We start from the raw sequence: 19,999 nt of genomic DNA, 5'->3' as shown, positions 1-19,999 counted from the left end.
TGGGGAGGAGCTGGGCTCTGACAGAGGAGCAGGTGCTGAAGGGTTAACAGGGAGTGTTTGCAGCCAGTCTCTTGTCACCAAGGAGAAGGGATCAGCACTTGGGAAGGAAACAAAACACCCACTGCCCAGGAGGGTGATTTCCTCTCGCCAGCAACATTTCAGCCCTGGCACCCTAGAAGGGCTGTGGACACCAGGACAGTCACCAGCCCGTGTGGCAGGGAGCAAGTGGCACCAGGTGAGTGAGGCTGCTGGGGAGGAGGGCTGGGGACAAGGCTGGGGCAGCTCCCCATGTCCCCATCATCCCTTTCCCTCAACCTCCTCCCAGTCTTATGGCAGAATGTGGGGCACAGCGGGCACGGGGGCACGGAGCATCCGTCCCTACCAGTCCAGCGAGCAGTACCTGTATGCCATGAAGGAGGACCTGGCAGAGTGGCTGAAGGAGCTCTATGACCTCGACATCGAGGTGGGCACCTTCTTGGAGGTGCTGGAGACAGGGGCTGTGCTTTGCTCCCATGCCAACCACATCACCCAGGTGGCTGGGGAGTTCACCCGTGCCTGCCCGGATGTGGCCCAGCACCTCCACCTGCCCACCACTGGTGTCACCTGCAACCTCACAGCACAGCCAGGCACCTTCCAGGCCAGGGACAATGTCTCCAACTTCATCCAGTGGTGCAGGAAGGAAATGGATATCAAAGGTAGGATGCCAGGCCCCAGCTGTCCCATGTCCCCATGTTCAAATCCCCTCCAGCCACTCCATGTTTTCCCGTGTGTCCCCCAAACCCAACGCCACCCGGACACGGGACAGCACCATGTGCCTGCATCCCTGAGCTGGCATTCCTTGTACAAGGTCCTCCAGGCTTGGCAGCAGCTTTGCAGGGTGCTGGCGCATAGCTGGAGTGTTTGCTTGGGTGCAAATGTACACGGGAGGAATGGAAAAGGAAAGGCTGGATGGCATAGTGTGTCCCTGCCAGGCACAGCACGATCCCAGCCCTAAGGACAGCAGGAGAAGTCCTGGCTCTGAGCAAAGCATCTGTCACCCTGTCCTACCACCACGGATGCCCAAGCAGGAAGGGGAATGGCACAGAGCAAGACATCCTCCGGCTCAGACAATGAGTTTTGTGGCTTTGGGGTGCCATGAATCAGTTGTAGATGCCCAAAAGGAAAGGCTCTTCCTCCTTTATCATTTTTCCCAACTCTTGTTGAACCCAGCCATACTCCTGGTGGGATGGCTCCAGTGAAGGGCTCCACCCTTTTGGGTGGGTTTTGATTCCATCTATGCCCCCCCATTGCCTTGTCCCCATCCCCACGTGCCAGTCCTGGCTCAGCCCAGCCCTGCCCTGCCCTGCCCTGCCCAGACGTCCTGATGTTCGAGACAGAGGACCTGGTGCTGAGGAAGAACGAGAAGAACTTTGTGCTGTGTCTGCTGGAGCTGGCACGCCACGCTTCCCGCTTCGGAATGCGCGCCCCGACCCTGGTGCAGATGGAGGAGGAGATCGAGGAGGAGATCAGGCAGGAGCTGGACCTGCCTCCCATGGACACCGCCCTGCCCCGGCCCCCCAGGAAACCACGGGACCTCAACAACCTCGACCAGATGGTACAGAGGGGCATGGGGTGGCATGGGGATGGGTGTGGAGATGGATGGGGATGGGCTTGGCTGGCCCAGGACCTTTCCCAGCAGCCCTGGTGAGGGCCCATCCCTACTGCTTGCAGGTCCAGCACCTGGTGAGCTGCTGTACTTGCCCTGTCCAGTTCCCCATGATCAAGATCTCGGAAGGGAAATACCGTGTGGGGGACTCTGACACTCTCATCTTCGTCAGGGTGAGTCTGCTTCACCCTGTGCTTTTGGGGGAAAAGCATCAGTAATTCTGATCTGCTGCCGGGACCCCTTTTCCATAATCCCCCAAAAGGGCCCCATGGGGGAGTTTTGACCATTTCTCCCAAAGCAGGGCAGCAGGGAAGCTCCGCCCTGAGAGGGATGTTGGTATGGATTTAACCATCCATGCATGTGGGACAAAACCTGACATCCCACAGAGTCAAAGCCTGGCCTCACCCAGCAATGAGAACACTGGGATGCTCTGAATCCATCCCTAAGCCTGACCAAGGAACTCAGCACACGACGGAGGACAGGGATTTTCCAAAAGGATTCCCAGTCTCCTTGTGGTGACGAAATAAACCTGTCAGGATGGCCGCAGGGACGCAGCCGTCCTTTGGGACAGCTGGTGGCACTTGGGGCCAGCCCACAGCTCTAGAAGCCCGGCCCAGCGTGGCAGCCTCAGGCTGCTGGTGTCCCATGGCATGGACATTCCCGTGCAGATCCTGCGGGAGCACGTCATGGTGCGGGTCGGGGGCGGCTGGGACACGCTGGAGCACTACCTGGACAAGCACGACCCGTGTCGCTGCACCTCGCTCTGTGAGTCCCCGCGTCCCCAACCCCTCGGCTGGGTGAAGAGTGGGAGGTCTGTGGTTGGTCTCGATCCTTCTCGGGGACGTTTTCAGGAGTGGGAGGCTTGGTACAGCCATGCCTCATTGTTTTGCCCGGGAATGTCGGGTTTTGGGGACTTCCTTTGGCTTTGGTGGCCGCTAGAGGTCATGGAAGACTTTCGGATGGAGCCAGACCCCAAGAACCGCTTTGCAGGGAGCGCAGCTTTCTGCCGGTACCTTCGGGGGGCTGGATGCTGAGCGACGGCTGAGTGGGCTGCACCCGGGGCTGGGTGCAGGGGGCAGGGGTGCTGAGCCCCTCGCGTTGTCCCCACAGCTCACAAACAAGCCTGCAAAGCCCGGAGCCCGCAGCAGCAAGTGCAGCACGAGGTCCGGCTGTGCCCGGCCCCGAGAGCGGCCGCCCGCAGACCCCAGCCCGCACTGCTGGTCAGCCGCTCCCAGAGCCCCCTGCCCCCCGTCACCTGGGGGCTCCGTGTCCCCCTCGGCCCCCGGTCCCCTGCTCCCCCCTCGACAGAGGGCTCGGGTCGCCAGCAGAGTGCCAGCCCTCACCGGCAGCCAGAGCAGCCCCGGAGGGTCCCTTCGGGCAGGTAAGTGGTACAGAGATGCTTCGTGCCCCAGACTGCCTGGTTTCAGAGCAGTTTTTCTCATATCTTTGAAATTTCCCACCCCTTCCCTTCTGGAGGTGCCCAGCACCAGCGGGATGCGGTGGGGGGGGATGCAGCAGCTCCCTGGCCCCTCTCGCTGTCTGTCCCCGCAGGATGCGGGAGCCACCCGCTGTCCCTCTGGGGAAGCAGCCGCCACCATCCCGGTCACCTGCTCGATCCAGCTCCCCTGGACACGGGGCGAGGGGCCGGGCACCCACCCCGTCCCGACTGAGCTTCCCGAACGGGGCGGGGGTCCCCAGGACACCGCAAGGGACCAGCCCGGGAAAAACCACCCCGCTGGCACCGGCACGGGGCAGGTCCGCAGCACCCAGCCCACGGACGGTACCAGCACCTCCAAGAAGCGTCCAGCAAGGAGGAAAATCATCCGTGGTGGCTGCCAAGCCGCAGGAAACACGGGCACCCACCACGGTGACGCCCCGAGCCCCCAGTCCCTTAAAGGTCCGTGTCCCCTCCTCGCACCGGGATGGCCCGGGAGACTCACAGAGCCTGAAAAGCCCACGGGAAGGGACACAGGGAGCCCTTGGCCGGGGCCGACAGCCCTCACCCCGAAATTCCTCCAGCCAACCCCCGAAACTGGGCAGCGGCGTTAAACCCTCCATCAAAGCCAGCCCGGCCGCGTCCCGGCCCCCCACTCCTCTGGGCCGTTCTGCAGAGGGCTGCAAGGTCTGTGCCGCTGGGGACGGTCCCCAGGGGACACGGCAGTGCCACCCGGCCCCGAACCCAAGGGCTGGGCGTGCTCAGGGACATCGGGTGCCAGGGGATGAAGCCGGGGGAGCCTGTGGCAGCGGGGCAGAGGGGCTCCGGGGGTGCTGTGGGAGCACGCAGCCCCCCGGCTATGACAGGGTGGTGGAGGAGCTCTCCCGCGGACCGCAGCCCCTGCGCCCCGTGGGGATGCGGAGCCACCTCCCCAAAACACCCGCACGAGCTGCCCCGCAGCCCCCAGCCCCGGGAGAGGCAGAGCGGCCGGGACTGGGGGGACAGACCCCTCGGGGACCCAGGGCCAACGCCATCGCCAAGCCTCGGCGGTGCCTGAAGAAGCCCGAGCGTGTGCCCTCCATCTACAAGCTGAAGCTGCGGCCCAAGGTGCGTCCCCGGCGGGACCACAGGCCGGGCAAGCGCCCCTCGCGCATCCCCACCCCACTGGGGCATCGCCCCCCTGCCCCCCGGGGCCAGCACCGTCCCCCGGGACCCCCCCGAGCCCCCCAGACCGACGGCACACGCCCCACGGCCAAGCCATCCCTGGGTGACAGTGGCACCTGGCTGACGGAGGATGATGAGGAGTCGTGGGTCTGAGCCCACCCCGAGAGTCGGTGGGGACAGACGGATGGATGGACGGACAGACAGACCCCTCCCTCCGAAGGTGGGAGCGATGCTGAAGCTGGAGCTGCAGTGCCCGAGGATTCCAAGGGCAGCACGACGGGATTGCTCCCAGACAACCCGGGGGGTTCCACCTCACTTTTCAGAGCTGCACCCCTCCTTCCCAATGGATTGTTTCTGTACTGGTAATCCTGCTAAGCTGGCACTTTTGTACCTGTTTGGGTGGAAAAATCCAGTACCAAATTGAGAGAATGGGATACTTTCTGCAGGAGGAGGGGTTTAGCCCCCCCCCGAAGTGGGGACACCACCCTTCCATCCGTAAAAACCATCTCGTACCTCAGCGTTCCCCATTCTGCACTGTGGGACTGGTGACTCTCGTGTGTGACAGCTCCAAGAGCCTTCATGAGTGCTTGGGTCACTCAGGTCGGGGGGTCACAGGAGGGGACCCTTGCTGACCCCCACGGTGGCTGTGGTCCCTTCTAGGGTGATGGATGTCACCGAGGGTCACAGCAGGCACTGCTGCACCCCGAGCCCACCGCCACGGACCCAGCAATGCTGTTTGTGCAATAGAGATAAACCAAAGCTCTTCTATTTCCTCATCTTTTCTGTGTGGGTGTGGAGGGAGAGAGGATAATCCTGATGTGGGCACAGCAAGCATCCCTCTGAGAACCCCACAAAGCCCAGGAGAGCCCCATTCTCCATGAGAGGATTAAGTCAGCCCCACTTCCCTGCAGAGAAGCAGCAAATGTGAGCTCTGGGACTCCTGGAATGCAAAACCTGCCAGCAAAAACACTCCTGAGGCTGGTACGGAGCAAGGGGACAGACCTGATTTTTAATTCAATTTCAAAGAAGGAGGTGCAGGGCGTCACAGGCGGTGTAGACACCTCGGGAATCTCCAATAAGGAGTCCGGGGGAGGAAAAGGAAAGCCAAGTCCAGGCAACTGGGATGCTCAGTGGGGCAGGAGGAAGAGGAGAGGGAAGCATCCTTGGTGGGGCCCAACCAAACCCAGGCATCACCTCCACAAGCACAGGGGCAGAAACCTGGCACTTCCCAGGGCACAGCAGCGGGGACATGCCAGGCCCAGGTTCTCTCAGCAGGAGCAGGGCGGCGTTGGGTGAGTGGTAAATCTGTAGTAAGGTGTGAGTAGGGGCGCGGGGCGCTCGTGGCTGCTGCCATGCTCCCTGTGCCTGGACACCTCGGATCTTCCTGCCTGGGATTCCCTGCTGTACCCAGGGTGCCACCACCACCACCTACCCCTTCCTGGGCTCTTGGGAAAGTAGCTCTTTGTAGCCCTCGTTTTCCCTGGAGCTGGGAAATGCTGTCGAAGCAGTGAGACTTGTTATTATTACTAATATAACTTCCTCTGTCTATAAAGTACAATAGAATATAACAATTATATTTATAACCTTTTTTTTTCTTCAAAATACTAAATAGATGCTATAAAAACCTGTAACTAATTGTGCTATAAACTGCAGGCTACAGGGTTATAACAAACAATGTATTGGCTTAGTCGTTGATATGTGTACGTCAGAGCACTTCATAAATGCTTTATTATTAGCATTTACCAAGGAATTTCCTTCTCAGACAATTTGGAGGGATAAAGCTCTAGCCAGAGATCAATAAGTGGATTTACATGTGTTAAATTCTGACAGGATGAGCTTGGATGGGGGAGCTGGGTTTGCCATGAAGGCAAGGGATGGTGACAAATGTCACTGCCCTTCCCAGCTGAGATGGACACATGGCCCCCATTGCCTTTCCTAATTTTTTCCCTTTTTTAAAAAAAAATTTTTAACTTTTATTTTTTAAATTTTGGAGCAAGGGGTTTGATTCCCTTAACAGGGAGGGAGGAACAGGATGTACCCCCAGCCCTGGAATAGGGATGGGGTGGTGAGAGGCACTGGAGCTCAGCTGGAGCTGCTTTAGTGGGAAGCATTTCCAAGAGCACAGTAGAGCTGCTGGGCCATGGACACCTGGCTGTGGTGGGAGAGAGGGCTGGGTGTCCTGTTTTACTGCCCAGAGCAGCACTGAGCCCCTCCAGCTCCTTGCTACAGTAGGAATTATGGAGATGGATTTGCTGGAGGATGGATTAGACACAGATCCTGCCTCAGGAGGCAAGGATGGTGTTTCCCTGTGTCTCACAGGGACCAGCCATGGAGAAATCACAACCTCTTCGGCCTCTTGCTCACCTTTCACCACCCCATCATCATTTCCAAACAGGGGCTGCCCTTTGCCAACCCACCCTGCAGGGCAGGATGCAGGTGAGCTGCAACTCTGGTGTAAACATAAACCAGAAGATTAAAAAATAACAATAATAAAAAAAAAAATGGGGGACTCACTTTCCTATTAGGGATATGCAGAGAGAAAAAAACCCCAAGAATGCCACTGGAAGTGCTGCTCCAGCTCCCTGCTGCTGCTGAGGCTGCCCTGCCGCAGCTGTGTCTCACCGGGATGGAGGTGACATCCCTGGGGGAGAACCGGTGGGTGGGACCTGGTGGCACTGCCGCTGGCTGCGGTGGCACAGGGGCTGGCTGCCCACCTGGCCGGGACACGCCGGGGGCTGGGGTGAAGCCGTGCAAAGCCGGTCACCTGCTGAGCCCAGGACGAGAGGTAGCAGAGGGGTGACCTGCCCGGCAAGGAGCGCTCCCAGATTATTTGGTGTTCACAGGCTGGAGGGAGGAGAAGCCTTCCAGGGCTGTGCTGGGGCACAGGGGAGCTCAGAGCCCTGGGAAGGCAGAACGCAGCTCCTGGAGATATCAGCAGCAGGACTGGGACTTAGTTTTTTTTCCCCCCTTTCTTGCTTCCGTCCATAAATTCCACCTGGAAATCTGACCTAACTGAGCCAAAGGACAGCTCATGTTAACTGGCTGCTCGGCCCTGCACAGGGAGAAATCCCAGCTCCACAAGGGGAAAAGCAGGAGCCCTGTTCCCCTATGCCCCAGTGATGGAACCACCCCAGAACACCGGGATACAGGTGCTGGATAATTCCCTTCCAGGAGCAGGTGATGGCAGGCAGGCAGCAGCAAGCGTTGCCCCTGTGCTGCCAAGGCAGGAACTGGCAAAGATGAACCATCAGCCGAAACCTGGACACTCTCTGAAGCACCTCCTCCACCTTCCAGTGCCACGTACACCCCCTGGGATGGCTTTGGGAGGCTTGGAGAGAGCTCAGGGATTTAGCCAAAGACCTCCCTCACCCCTCACTATCCCCAGGCAGCCTGACCACTGCATCGCCCTGCCCAAGTTGCCCCGTCCCCAAATGTCACCGCAGGGGGAGCAGCCCCGCGGTGCCTCCAGCACAGCTCCCAGCGCCCGGGGAGCGGCACCACCGGGGTCACTGAAGCTGGGCGGCCCCAGGGGCGAGGCCGGGGGTCCCTCGGGGCAGGGGGGGCTCACATGATGGTGCAGCGGTTCCTGCGCAGGGCGCCCTGGAAGCGGATGGTGGTGTGGACGTGCTTGCAGCGGGCGCAGCCCACGCTCTTGAGGAGCTCGCTGAAGAGCAGCAGGATGTGCCAGTTGTACTTGGCCGAGCACTCGATGTAGCCGCACTTCCACGTCTTCTTCACCAGGTTGGAGACGTTCCAGCGAGGGATCACCCGGCCCCGCTGCAGGTCCCGCTTGTTGCCCACGATGATGATGGGCGTCTCCGAGGTGCCGATGACCCTGGGGAGGGCGGCAGGTAAGAGGCGACGGAAGGGGACGGGACACACACAGAGCTCAACCCATCCCAAATGGGATCTTGGCTGTGGCTTGCCAAGTGCAGCGTGCCTTGTCCTCTTGTCCCTCTCCATGGCCGGCTACCTTTCATGCCACCTCATGCTCACCCACAGGGGATACCTGCCTGGGGTTCTGCTCTTCTCTTGGTTTTCGGGCTTCCACCCTTGCAAAGGGGCCTTGTGCCAGTCTAGTATCTCATCTCTGATACCAAGATGCACCCCCTTGATGCCATACTCCCTTGCCAGGAGCCACGGGGCTCTACCACAGTGGGGATGCAGCCCCCAAAAGCCATCCCTACCTTGTTTCCAGGATCTGCTGGCGGATGGTTTTGATGTACTCGAAGCTGTCAAAGCAACAGATGTCATAGACCAGGATGTAGGCATGGACGCTCCGGAGCCCCCTGCAACACACGTCCGCCCACTCCTGCAAGGTGCAGAGAGGGGTCAATCCTGGCTCAGCCCTGCTGCTGTGCCTGGGGCATGCCCTGCACTGCTCTGCCTTGTTCTGGGGATGGGCACCCCAAGGAGGCTGCAGGAAGCAGGGGGGATTCACATTCCCCAGCCCTGACACCCAGCACCCACCTCTGCTCTGCCCTGACCCATCTGGATCTGCCCTCACAGCTCTGCAGCCATCCCCTATCTCTAGAGACCCCTTATCCCCTTTATTATTATTATTATTATTATTATTATTATTATTATTATTAGCAGCCCCCCTGCCCTGCATGTAAAACCTTCATCCTCCAGAGATGCTAATCAGCTGTGTTAATTAGTGATGCACCCTGGTTTTGGGGGCAAGGCAGGTGAGGAGGATGCTGAACCTCAGCTGAGGTCTGAGGGTGGTGCACCAGCAGCTCTGTGGGTCAGAGGGGGAAGGTGACAGCAGGTCTGTCTGGAGGGGACATGGGGGCAGAAAAGGAGCAGAGACTGCTCAGGAACTGAGTCTGTGAGGGCAAGATGTGGATCCAGGACAGAGGCAGGCAGGAGTGGCCTCTCCACAGCCAAAATCTGGAGCAGTAAGAAATTAGCTGTTAGGAAACCCTTGGATTTCTGGGAACAACGGGATGTTTCCCCCCCACCCTCGTGCTATAAGAGTGAAAATCTGCATCACTTCAGGTACTTTCCCATCCCAGCAGCGGGACCGGGAATCGCAGCCCCCGCAGGCAGCATTGCAAAACTCTACTGAGTGCCTCTGGTAAGGAGAAAGACTCTCTAGGGAGGAAAGGCAACACTTTGCCCTGAGCAAACCCCGTCAGAGCCATGAATCAACCCTCCCTGAGTTTTTGATCAGAATGAGATGGGAAAGGGCAGTTTGGGGATGTGGGTTGGTCTCGGTCACAGAGGGCAGTGCAAGCAGGAGCTGGGAAGGAGCAGAGTGACACAGCCCCTCCCTGTCCACCGAGGAGAGATTCTGGGGACATCCTCAGGCTCAGAGACACAGGAGGATGGAGCAGCAGCCTCTGGGTTACGCTGAGTCCTGATACATCTGGGAGACAACAAACTGCAGCTATTTCACCATGCTGGGGGCAGCTTGCTCCAGCGCTGCGATGTCAGGATGGTTTTTCCTCACGCAGTGCAGGTTTCCCGGGATGCTTGAGCTGGAGAAATGTTGCACTGCGGGAGCAGGATGTCAGAGAGCCACTGGCTCCTGCTCCTCTTCCAGGACAGCACTGCAGGGATGCTTCTTCTGGCACGGAGCTGAATCCAGTGATGTTACCCAGCAGACAGAGCTGTATCCCTCACCATGGCCCTCTCCTTTCCCCTCGGAGCCATCCCTCTGATCACCCTCTCTTCCCTGGAAACCTCCATCTGTTCTTACTGGCCACCTCCTCTGGAGTGCAGCAAGGCAGGGAGTTAATGGAGTGTGTGAGCATCAGCTGCCGTGTCAATAAATTACCCTTTGCTATTTTGGGCTGTTTCTCATCCTGACCTTTCATTCCCTGCACTCACCCATTAATTTTTAAACCTTCTTCTCACCCCTGGAGTGCTCACTTCACCTGCTGCCTTATTGCACAGGGACTCTAGGAGCACATCATGGCCCCTGTGACCCAGTCCCTGCTGGGGACAGGGACACTGTAGCTAATTGAGGTGGCCCCACTGGTGGCACTGCCCTCCAGCATGGCTGCAGCCACAGCTAGGAACCTCCAGCTCCTTTCCCCACAGTGGTGACACAACTTGTGCCCCTGGGGCTATGGCATGAGCTTAAAACCCCTTTTCCCCCCATTAACTCCATCCAGAAGTTGTTTGCAATAGCGGCAACATTTTCCAAGCCCACACTGCCTTTTGGGGGTGCTTTGGAAGCACCTGAGGGAGTAGAGGAGGAGCTGGTGGGTTCAGAGCTCCAGGGACAAACCCAGGCAATGCTGGAGGGGGTGATGGCCACTCCCAGGAGGGGCAAGCTCTGCCTGGCTTGGGCAGTGGATGCATAAGGGCTCTGGCTCTCCAGGAACCCCTGGTTTTCACCTGAATTCTCTGCTGTTGGCTCTGACAGCCACAGAACTGGATCCCAGTGCTCCATGATCCCAGCTGGACGTGGCTGTGGGCAATGCCAGAGCCACGCTCCTTGGGGTGGGATGCCATCTCTCTTGTGTTTGTTGCCACCGAACTTTAACCACTTTTTCTCCTAGACCTGCTCAGCCAGCATCCATGAGGCCAAAATCCCTCACTTAGCAACCAAACCCTGGCGTGGAGGGAAAACATCCCCCAAAAAGGCAGACCTGGAACCCCACAGAGCTTAACAGCAAAACCCCAGGGAGGTCACCAGAGACCCCCCAGAGCTGGAGGTCCCCTGGGGTACCCCCCTACCTGCAGGGTGTTGACAGGGAAGGCGGTGATGGGGGGAAAGTCCATGATCTGCAGGTCGTGGACGTGGCCGTTCATGACCACGGCGGGCAGGTAGACGCGGCGGGCCGTGGTGGGCACGCACACCTCGCTGAACTCGTTGTACAGGAACTGCCGGACTATGGCGCTCTTGCCCACGCCCTGGGCTCCCAGCACGGCGATCTTGAAGGTTGCCACCATCCCGCTGCGCGCCGGCCGCTGCCCTGGTGCTGCCTCCGCGGTGCCGAGGCTGCATATTCCCGAGCAGGGGGCCTCAGCCCCATTCAGGATGCATTTCCCCTCCGGGGCTCCCCGTCACTGCAAGGCCAAGGAGAAGCTGGTCAGGTGTGAGAAACACCCTGAGTTACACCGGTGTTGCTCCAGGGGGTGTTTCTTCAAGCGGGAGCTGTGCTTGAGGAGCAGGAGCTGATGATGGACCCAGGGGCCCTAACACTGCAGGACCTCAGGGTTCCCCTTGGAGCCTCCCAGCCCAGCAGCCAAGGAGAGCCAGCATTTGAGTGAACTTTATTCCAGGAAGGTTCTCACAGGCACCTTCAGCCCTTTCAGTACGAGAACAGGAGAGGGTCTGTCTGCGGCTCAGGGTTTGCTCAGTCCGGCAGCAGCAGGGTCCCAGGCTGTGCTGGGGACTCAACCCATGGCCACTGTCACCAGCTGCTCCTTCCCGGTGCTGCCCCAAGCCGGGGAATCTATCTTCCCTCCGCTTGGACAGCCGGAATTGCCTTTTGCCGGGCGGGGGGAGATCGCTCTGCGCCCGCGAGCGACAGCTCGAACGTTCTGTTTCAGGCTTTGAGCGGCTGGGCAATTAACTTGATGGGAACTCATTTGCGAACCAGCTGACAGGGCGAGCCCAGAGCCACCACAAGTGCTGAGGCCGGAGGGGCCCCGGGGCAGGCCCCACGTGTGGGGGGACACGGGGGGATAACCCACGCACGGGGATGTGGAAGCTGAGTCTGAGGAGTCCAAACACCCCCTAGAACTGGGTGCCATCACATCCCAGGAGCTGTGCTGGGGACGGCAAGGGTGAGGGGATGGGTCCCATTTTCACTCGCTTTCATCTCTAGGAAGCAGCTTGTGCTTGATCCCAAAGTGTCGATGCTTTGACCAGTTTCTGATGCTCTGGTCCATTTTACCTAAAAACCAACCCCGAAGTGTCAGGTTCAAACGCTCTGTTCTGCCTGTTTGATGGAAGTTATTTACCCCAGGGGGAGCCTGGGCACAACAGTTCCCACTGCTGGGTGTTGGAGTGGCCAAGCTTCCTGGGATCCCTTCATCTGGGCCTGGCTCACACCATCCTCACCCCCCCCCCCGCCCGCCAGGACTGGGGATCCTGTCCCCCCGTGCTGCTGGCACTGTCTCCCAGGGTGCTGTCCCCAGCCCTGGCAGTGGGAATGTTTCTGTGCCAGATGCAGGGAAATGGGGGGTGCAGGAACCCACAGACCTGACCCTGCCAGCAACAGCACTGTCACTGCAGGTCCCGGGGGGCCACTCTGCTGCAGGGACAACCCCATCCCCACAAACCCTTCCTCCTCACAGCAGCGTCCCCAGCCCCTCCAGCGGGACCGGAGGGTGATGGAGCAACACAACTGGAAACCCAATGCCCGCAGGGCTCCCTGGAACTGGGGCACGGGCTGAGCCCCGCTGTGCCTCCGCCACAACCTCATCGCCCTCTGTGCTGGCTCGCGGGGATGATGCACCCCAAAAACATCGGAGGCCGACCTGATGGTCCCCGGCCCCACAAGCAGCTGCTGTTGGAAACTGAGGAGCAGCGGGGGGAGCCTTCGGGGCACCCCACGGTGGGTCGGTGGAGCAGGGACCAGCCGCGGGTCCTCGGGCGCTCAGTGCCAGGCCGGGCTCCGCGGGCCGCGGGGGCTCGCAGGGAGCTCCCGGGGAAGGTGGCTCCGGCCCCCGCTGCGACCTTGGCCATCCTGCCACGCCTGGGGCAGTGGAAGGAGCAACCCCTGAGCCCCGCAGGGCGGGGGCGGCGGGAGAATCCCTCACCCCACATCCCGCCCCCCACATCCCGCAACCCCGTCCCCCGCACCCCCCGCACTCCGCACCCCCGCGTCCAGACCCTCCCGGGGATGCTCCGGCCGCGGCGGGCAGCGCAGCCCCGCCGGCCCGCGGGGTTGCCGGAGGTGCTCGGGGGATGCCGAGGGGAGACGACACCCGCAGCCGCCGCGCCGGCGGGCGAAGGGGAGCGGAGAGCACCGGCGCTCAACTTTGGCTGGGGAGCGACACCCTTGTCCCTTCATTCCAGCCACCCCCGGCCCTACCCAGCGGTAACTTTGCCCCCCCCCGTCCTACCCTTCCCGGCGGACCCCCCGTACCTGGCAGCGGCGGCCCGGGCCGGCGGCGCCCCGGCGGGTGGCGGAGCCATGCGGCGAGCCCGGAGCGGGGCGGGCGGCCCCGCTGCAGAGCCCCGGCCCGGCCCGGCCCCCGCGACACCGGGGCGACACCGGGGGACGGCGGCGGGGAGCGGGGAGCCCGGCCGGGGCACGGCGGGGGGGACCGGCGGTGTCCGGGCAGGGATGGAGGCAGCGCCCGGTGGGATGGCGGGGATGCCCAGGCGGGAGGCGGGCAGCGCCTGGGGAGGGATGGAAGGAGGGATGGAGGGAGGGAGGCAGGCAGAGCTCCGGCAGGGATGCAGGCAGCGCCCGGGGAGGTACGGAGGCTTTGCCCAGGCAGGGATGCAGAGGATGCCCGGGGAAGGATGCGGGCAGTGTCCGGGAGGGAAGGAGGCAGCAGCGGGGGAAGGAGGCAGGGAAAGCCCAGAGCGAGCCGCAGGAATCCAGCAGAGACACCGGCTTCTCCCGGGGCTCTGGGGAGGCGCCGATGGGAAAAGACCCTCCCATGTTCCCCCTGCAGTGTGCTGGGTGCAGCGCCGTCACCCCTTCCCTCCCCGGCGCCCAGCGGCATCTGTGCTCTCATGCCCACCCCGGACGAGTCCCACGGGCCGGACTCCTTCGGGGAAGGTGGGCAGGACCCCTCCCAGGGAGTCTTTCCCTCCTCCGACCCTGCTGCTCGCTGTGATCCCTTCCCCTCCTCCTGTGCCGGCCCCCGGCCCGCGGGCAGGGCTGGGGGTTTCTCTGTGCCCGGGGGGCACCCTGAGCCCAGGCTGGCTGCAGACCCCACCAAAGCAGGGACATTTCTATTGCAGTGTCTGCATTTTTGGGTCACCCCGCACGGAGCATTTACCTGCGTGCTGGAAAGAGGGAAGATGCTGGCTGCACCTCCAGGAACATGGTCCAGGCCCTCGGGACACGCTGCTGCTGGACTCCCTGCACCCCTCTGCTCCTCGAAACAGACCCCAAAGCCCAGTCCGCCTCCCTGTGACACCAGCGAGCACAGAGGTGGCTGCACAGGTCTGGCTGCGATCACACGGGCTTGGCTGAGCCCGAGCACTGGCGACAGCTCGGCCGGGCTCCCCCCACCCTCGTCAGTACCTTTGGCTGGGAAAAAACATCTCCGGGGGGTTCTTTCCGGGGTGAGGAGGGGGTGCAAGTGGAAACACAATGCCACATCCTTCCTGGGGGACAAGGGACGGCAGGCACAGCCCCACGGCTGGGGGGCACAAGGGCAGCTGGCAAAACGTGGTACAGCCTTTGTGCCAGCCTGGCATCAGGCAAAGGGGGTCACAGCCCCTCCGCGGTGTCCCACGTTACACCCGGGCTGGCAGAGAGCTGGGCGTTATTCCTCTGCAGAGCTGCCCGATGCTCGCAGCAGGGGAATATTTATGTATCCCTGGGGCTATTACCAGCCCCAGATGCTGCTCCCCTTCCCCACATCGCCATAAAGCACCGCCGAGCTCTGGAATGTTTCTGGGAGAGCGCAGGGATCGGGCTGCACGTGAACTCTCCTGCACAATTCAGGCTCCAGCCTCGGGGCTATTTTTAGCAGCTCCCTCCGAGATGCTATTCAGTTGCAGTTTTATGTGTGAAATTTAATATACGACGAGGCAGGGGGAGGGGAGTGGGGCTGGAACCCAGCACGTCCCTTCTGGCTGGGAGGTTTATCCCAGTCTCGGTGACACGAGTCCAAGGCAAACCTAAAATCATCCATCCAAGATCTCCTGATGTGCAGGCGGCAGCAGGGGACAGGCAGAGCTGGCGGCTCTGGGACCTGTGGTCGGTCAGCTCCTCCTGCCTCAGCCAAATCCAAAATCCTCACCTGAGACCCTGCCTCTCCCCCCACCCCATCATGGACTCAGGGACCTGCAGCCACTGGCATGGAGCAGGATGGGTGTGAGGCCAGTGCGAGCAGCAGGGATTTTGGGGAGCCAACCCAGCACAGCACAATTTGCCCCAGCTCCAGCCAGAGCAGCAAGGAACAGCTCAGGAGGTCCTTGTCCCACAGCGTGGGTCTCAGAACAGGGAAGGCTGCGGGGACCAATCCCCCCGTGGCAGTTTCCAGCTCAGGGAGCATCACCTGTGTCCCCTGAGCCCCATGGGTGACAGTGCTAATGACAATCCCAGCTCCCAGGGGCTTGGTGTGTCCCTGCTGGTAGGGCACAGTGTGTCTGCAAATCCACAGCAGCAGCACAGACTGGTTTCTTCTCAAGGAGCCTCTGGCTGAACAGGGAGGGAAGAAGAAACCTTTCCCTTTGCCACAGGACATGAAGGGACAGCAGCTGACAGGGCAGAGCCCTGAGCATCCCACAGCAGCTTTTGTTCCTGTTGGGTCAAAGGCTGCTCCAGGCTCACCCCCAGCAGGGAATGATGATCCCATCCCAGGCACACCAGGAATGCGTGAAGGGACACAACAGCAAGATCAGGGACCCCAAGCCAGCCTGTCCTTGTTACTTGACACCTGCACCTACTTCTAACACAAAACCATTCCAGTGCAGGGCAACATTGATTGAGATGGTACGTACCCTCCATAGAGGGTGGAAGTTTCCAAAAATCCAGGTGCTGCTGAGTCAAGGCTGGGCAGGGTGAAGGAAAAGGTTACACTGGTCCAGAGCAACACCCCTCAAACCTGACTGCTTGCTCTGTTAGATTTCTGGTCACTTCAAGTACCAAGTTTAGGGCAGCCCAGGCTTGGCTCTGGCCTGGCAGAGGTTTTGCAGCCCAAACCGTCTTGCTTGAGATGGGACCACAGAGGGCAAAGCCCTCTGAAAAACAACAGCATAAGTGCAAAGAAATCCAAACACATCACTGACTCTCAGAATTTTATCATTTCACCACAGGGAAAACAGATCACACTACACATAGCCCACCTAGGACCCCAAAAGGGCTAAATGAGTACATCCATCTTCTCTTCCTCATCTGAATCTGTTCCTGATGCCCTTGAGATGAGGAGAAGCAGCTGTTGGAGGACCAGGAAAACTTGCTGCCTTCACTCCTGCAAGCCCCAAATTTGGGGGGTGGGGCTGTGCTGTAGAAGTGGCTGGTGGAAAAAGAAGCCTGGTGAATAAAACAGCTTCCTTCCCACCAAATCCAGCCTTCAGCCCTGTTGCTCCCTTGGGCAGAGCCAGCAGCAGGGGAGTGGCTCCTCTCCCCATTCCCACAGAGCCACACGCAGCCAGAGCCTCGTGGAAATGAGTTTATTGACACGGAGGGGAGAGCAGGTAAAGCCTGACACGAACTGAGCACTCGAACGAGCAGGGGAGGAGGGAACACCACCAACAGCCCCGGGGGTGAGACTCCCACCCCAAAAGCTGGGAAGGAATTTGGCAAGAGAAGGGGATGCTCAGCAGTCCCTCCCTCCTCCCTGCAACGACACAGCATTGCACTCAGTGCCACTGGTGCATCCTTAATTGCTCTGTTAATGATTTTTACACTACACCCGCAGGGCTTGGAGCAAATCACCTCCCAGCACACGTGGGCAGAGCTCAAGGGCTGGGTTGCTCCAGCTCTGCCCCACTTTCTTCCTCCAGCCAGAGCACAGGGGTTCCTACACAGGGACACCACCTTCCTCAGGGTCGTGCAGCTCCTGGGCCCTGCTGGAGCCTCTCCCAGGACACTGTGACCTTTTCCCAGCACTGGGCTCATGGCTGCAAGTCAGTGCCAAAGCCCTGATGAACGATCTCCCACCGTGAAAAATTTATTGACTTTGAAAGTGGCATCTAAAAGGACGACAGGGGGATTGCTACACGCAAGAGCTTTGTTAGCTGGGGAGGAGATGTCCAAGCATGCTGGGGAGGGTGAGGCTGCTCCGGATTGGGACTTGAATTAAGCAGGACAAGCTATGGATGGAGCAGGGACATGCAAGAGGCTTTGCTTTCACTGCTGTTGCTGCAGCACTGAGCGGTTGCAATGGGATGAGTCCACGGCTGTGGACTGAAAGGGAAACAATCCTGGCTCTAAGGGACAGGTAAGAGGGGCCAAGGCATGGGGATGCTCGGGACAGGGACTCAGAGCAGGAACCTGGTTGGCTCTGGCCACAAAGAGTGGAGCTGCCAAAGGGAGAAATGCTTCCATGACCTGCTCCACTCAGCCCAGCTGGAAGCTGAATGCTCCAGGCAAGCAGGGAGCAAATGCTGCCAAGCCCAAACCATCTCCCCCTATGTCCCAGCCTGGGTTTTGGGGGCAGCATGGCAACAGAGAGAACCACTCTGCTCCCCTGGCATCCTGGGGCACTGCCAGCAGCAGTCCCTCTCTGTAGGGGCCTGGCTGACACCTGCAGTCCCTCTGGGAAAGTGGCATTGCCACATTTGAATTGGGAATTGCCAGGGCTAGCACTGGAGAGGGGGCACAGCTCAGGGATGGCTGAGAAGGCAGCTCTGCCTCAGCAGGCACGGAAAGAATGGGAGGAAGAGGGGCTGCACATGAGTGAGGATGCAGAGACCACGCCTGGAACTCTGTCAGGAGCCTTTTGCTCTAAGAACAGGCTCAGTTCCTTCTTTTCATCCACCACTGCCCTGCTACTCATCCAGGCCTGCAGCTCCTCCCCACACAAAAGCAGCCTCATTCCTCAAATCACCAGCTCATGAGGCAGGGAGATGGCTGGAGTAAAAACACCATGGAAGCCAGCACAAGGGTAATAAAAAACCCCTCTTTAGGGCTCCATCCCCCTCCTCAGACCCAACTGATGGCTCTGTTCCTAATTCCCCGAGGCTGTGCTCACCCTGCTAGAGTCGATGTGCCTGCAGGGCTCCCAAGACTTCCTTGCAATCACCTTCCCTTTAAGCCAATTACAATAGAAAAACTAAAAAAAAAAAAAGTATAAAAATATAAAATGGAGTGCAGTGTTACGTTTTCGACACTTTTGCCTTGTTTTAATGAGCAGATGTGTGGTTTTTGCTGGGTGTTTTTTTTTTGTTTTTCCAATGAGCGGTTATTTTACAAAATCCAAACTACACCTAAAGCCATTTAGAAAACACTGAACATTGGCACAAAATGGATAGAAGCCCACGAGAACGGATGAGTGAGGGGCGAGGGGGGACATGGAAGTAGTTTGAAGCAGTGGTTACAAACTCCATGGACGCTAAAAATACCAAAGGGGTTTGTTCCCTATCATCATTAGCACGTGGATACTAATTGCTACCTTGTTTAATCAGTGCCTTTGACTGAAAACCTACACATGAATACAGCTGCTTCCAGTTAGGAGTGCTTTCCCCCCCCCCCCTCCCCCCGCACTGGTGGTGAAGAAGGCTATGGGGACCCCTTTTTCCCCCCCCTCCTTCTGCAGGGTGAGGCACAGGCTCCATCTCCTGTTAGTTTTTCAAGATGGCATCGTAGGCCTGGTAGATGTACTGGGACACTTCTGGAGCTCGGCATTTCAGGGAGAGCTGTGGAGAGGAGAGGAGAGGTTAGTGCTGGGCTAAAGAGGGGTAGGAGCTTCCTGCCACAGCCACGAGGGCAGCTGGGAATGGGCTGGACACAGCTGCTGACAAGCACACAGAATATTTTGTTTGCTGTCTTCATCACCAACCTCAAACTGCCCTTTCAGAGCTTGCTGCAAGCAGGAGAATAACAAAAGCAAACTCCCACTGTGGGGTTCCCAAATTCTTAGCAAATGCAGGTGGCCTCACAGGCAGGAGGAAAGGGGACACGGTCCCAAACTGAGACAAGGGACCTGTGCTTGTCCTCAGGCTGCAAATCACAGCACTAAACCCAAGGGCTTCTAAGGATCTGCTGCTCAGTCCTGATGGACACAAACTTGGCTGTCACTCCTCTCTAAAGCAAAGATCAGGCTGAGACCAGGCTTGCAGCATCAAACCTTGTGCAAACACTTTAAATCACCTTCCAAGGCTCACATTCACCCCGCAGCTCCCCAGACCACAGATTTCTCTTGAAACTCCTGGCACAGCATCCAACAGGAGATAAATCCTCTAATACCAGAGACACACAGGTCCTTCAGAAGGGCAGTGAAGTCAAAGAGAAGAGTCACAGGGGTGCATGAGGCAGGACAGAGAGCACCTTCCCACCAGCCACGGGCTGGTGCCAGCACAGGGCCACAGACAGCCAGGAACACGGCGGGGCATAAATTTCCCCTTGTCTATGAGAGGGGGAAGGGCACCCTGGCAATGCTTCCTTGCTAATATCTCCTGGCTTTATCTCTGGGTAACCTTGGCAAGTCACTGCTCATTCCTGAGCGGGCATTGTCCCAGCTCCCTGGTTACAGAGCTGGGGAATTCTGTTGCTCTTCACTTTTGCCATGTTAGGCACTCCTCACCACCCTCCCCAGCCAAATTAACAGCATCTCCCTCAAAACAGAGAGAGCAGCGAGGGAGGAAGAGCAGGGAGGAAGAGCTCAGTGTGTGGGTGGGGCAGCAGGAGCCCAGGCTGTGCCATGCCCTCTGTTGTGAGCCCTCACCGTGTAGTTGGGGTTCCCGGGCTGGATGCGCAGCTCTGCCAGGATCCAGATGCCATTGGTGAGTTTTAGGGACTGGTAGAGCATGTCCTGTCCCTCCACGTTCCTCTTGGCTATGGTGTAGACATTGTTGTTCTGCAGTTTGCTGGAGACAGTGTCTTCAGAGGGAAAGGAGAAAAAACACATCTGTTAGTTCAGATCCATCATGTGCAGAGACAGGAGAGCCCTGAGGAGCATTCCCAGGATGCAAGGGCACAGGAAAATGCTGGCTCCTT

The 19,999-nt window shown here is 59.3% G+C and overlaps 3 protein-coding genes across 4 annotated transcripts in view; 1 reads left to right on the top strand and 2 right to left on the bottom strand.

The window, feature by feature from the left end:
* Positions 1 to 337: 337 nt before the first annotated feature.
* On the top strand, positions 338 to 4,397 carry GAS2L2 (growth arrest specific 2 like 2). Its single transcript, XM_062507345.1, has 6 exons — positions 338 to 695; positions 1,356 to 1,594; positions 1,711 to 1,818; positions 2,314 to 2,410; positions 2,756 to 3,026; positions 3,197 to 4,397. The coding sequence occupies exons 1-6, from the start codon at positions 338 to 340 to the stop codon at positions 4,395 to 4,397; spliced, it is 2,274 nt and encodes a 757-aa protein (XP_062363329.1).
* A 3,411-nt stretch (positions 4,398 to 7,808) lies between these two features.
* RASL10B (RAS like family 10 member B) lies at positions 7,809 to 11,150 on the bottom strand. Its single transcript, XM_062507239.1, has 3 exons — positions 10,935 to 11,150; positions 8,432 to 8,556; positions 7,809 to 8,079 (listed from the first exon to the last, which is right to left on the bottom strand). Exons 1-3 carry the CDS (start codon positions 11,148 to 11,150, stop codon positions 7,809 to 7,811), a joined length of 612 nt encoding a protein of 203 aa, XP_062363223.1.
* A 7,411-nt stretch (positions 11,151 to 18,561) lies between these two features.
* The window catches only part of AP2B1 (adaptor related protein complex 2 subunit beta 1), a 74,797-nt gene continuing 73,359 nt past the window's right edge, over positions 18,562 to 19,999 (bottom strand). For both annotated transcript variants that reach the window (XM_062506915.1, XM_062506917.1), the window contains 2 exons: positions 19,728 to 19,882; positions 18,562 to 18,699 (listed from right to left, as the gene is read on the bottom strand). In XM_062506915.1, coding sequence (XP_062362899.1) covers positions 18,625 to 18,699; positions 19,728 to 19,882 — 230 coding nt within the window. In that variant the 3' untranslated portion in view covers positions 18,562 to 18,624. The remainder of the gene's footprint in view (positions 18,700 to 19,727; positions 19,883 to 19,999) is intronic.

This window comes from Cinclus cinclus, chromosome 22 (genome assembly GCF_963662255.1).
Source record: "Cinclus cinclus chromosome 22, bCinCin1.1, whole genome shotgun sequence".
Classification (NCBI taxonomy): domain Eukaryota; kingdom Metazoa; phylum Chordata; class Aves; order Passeriformes; family Cinclidae; genus Cinclus; species Cinclus cinclus.
The sequence above is the reverse complement of the archived record's forward strand: the minus strand, read 5'-3'. Positions and strand labels throughout refer to the sequence as shown.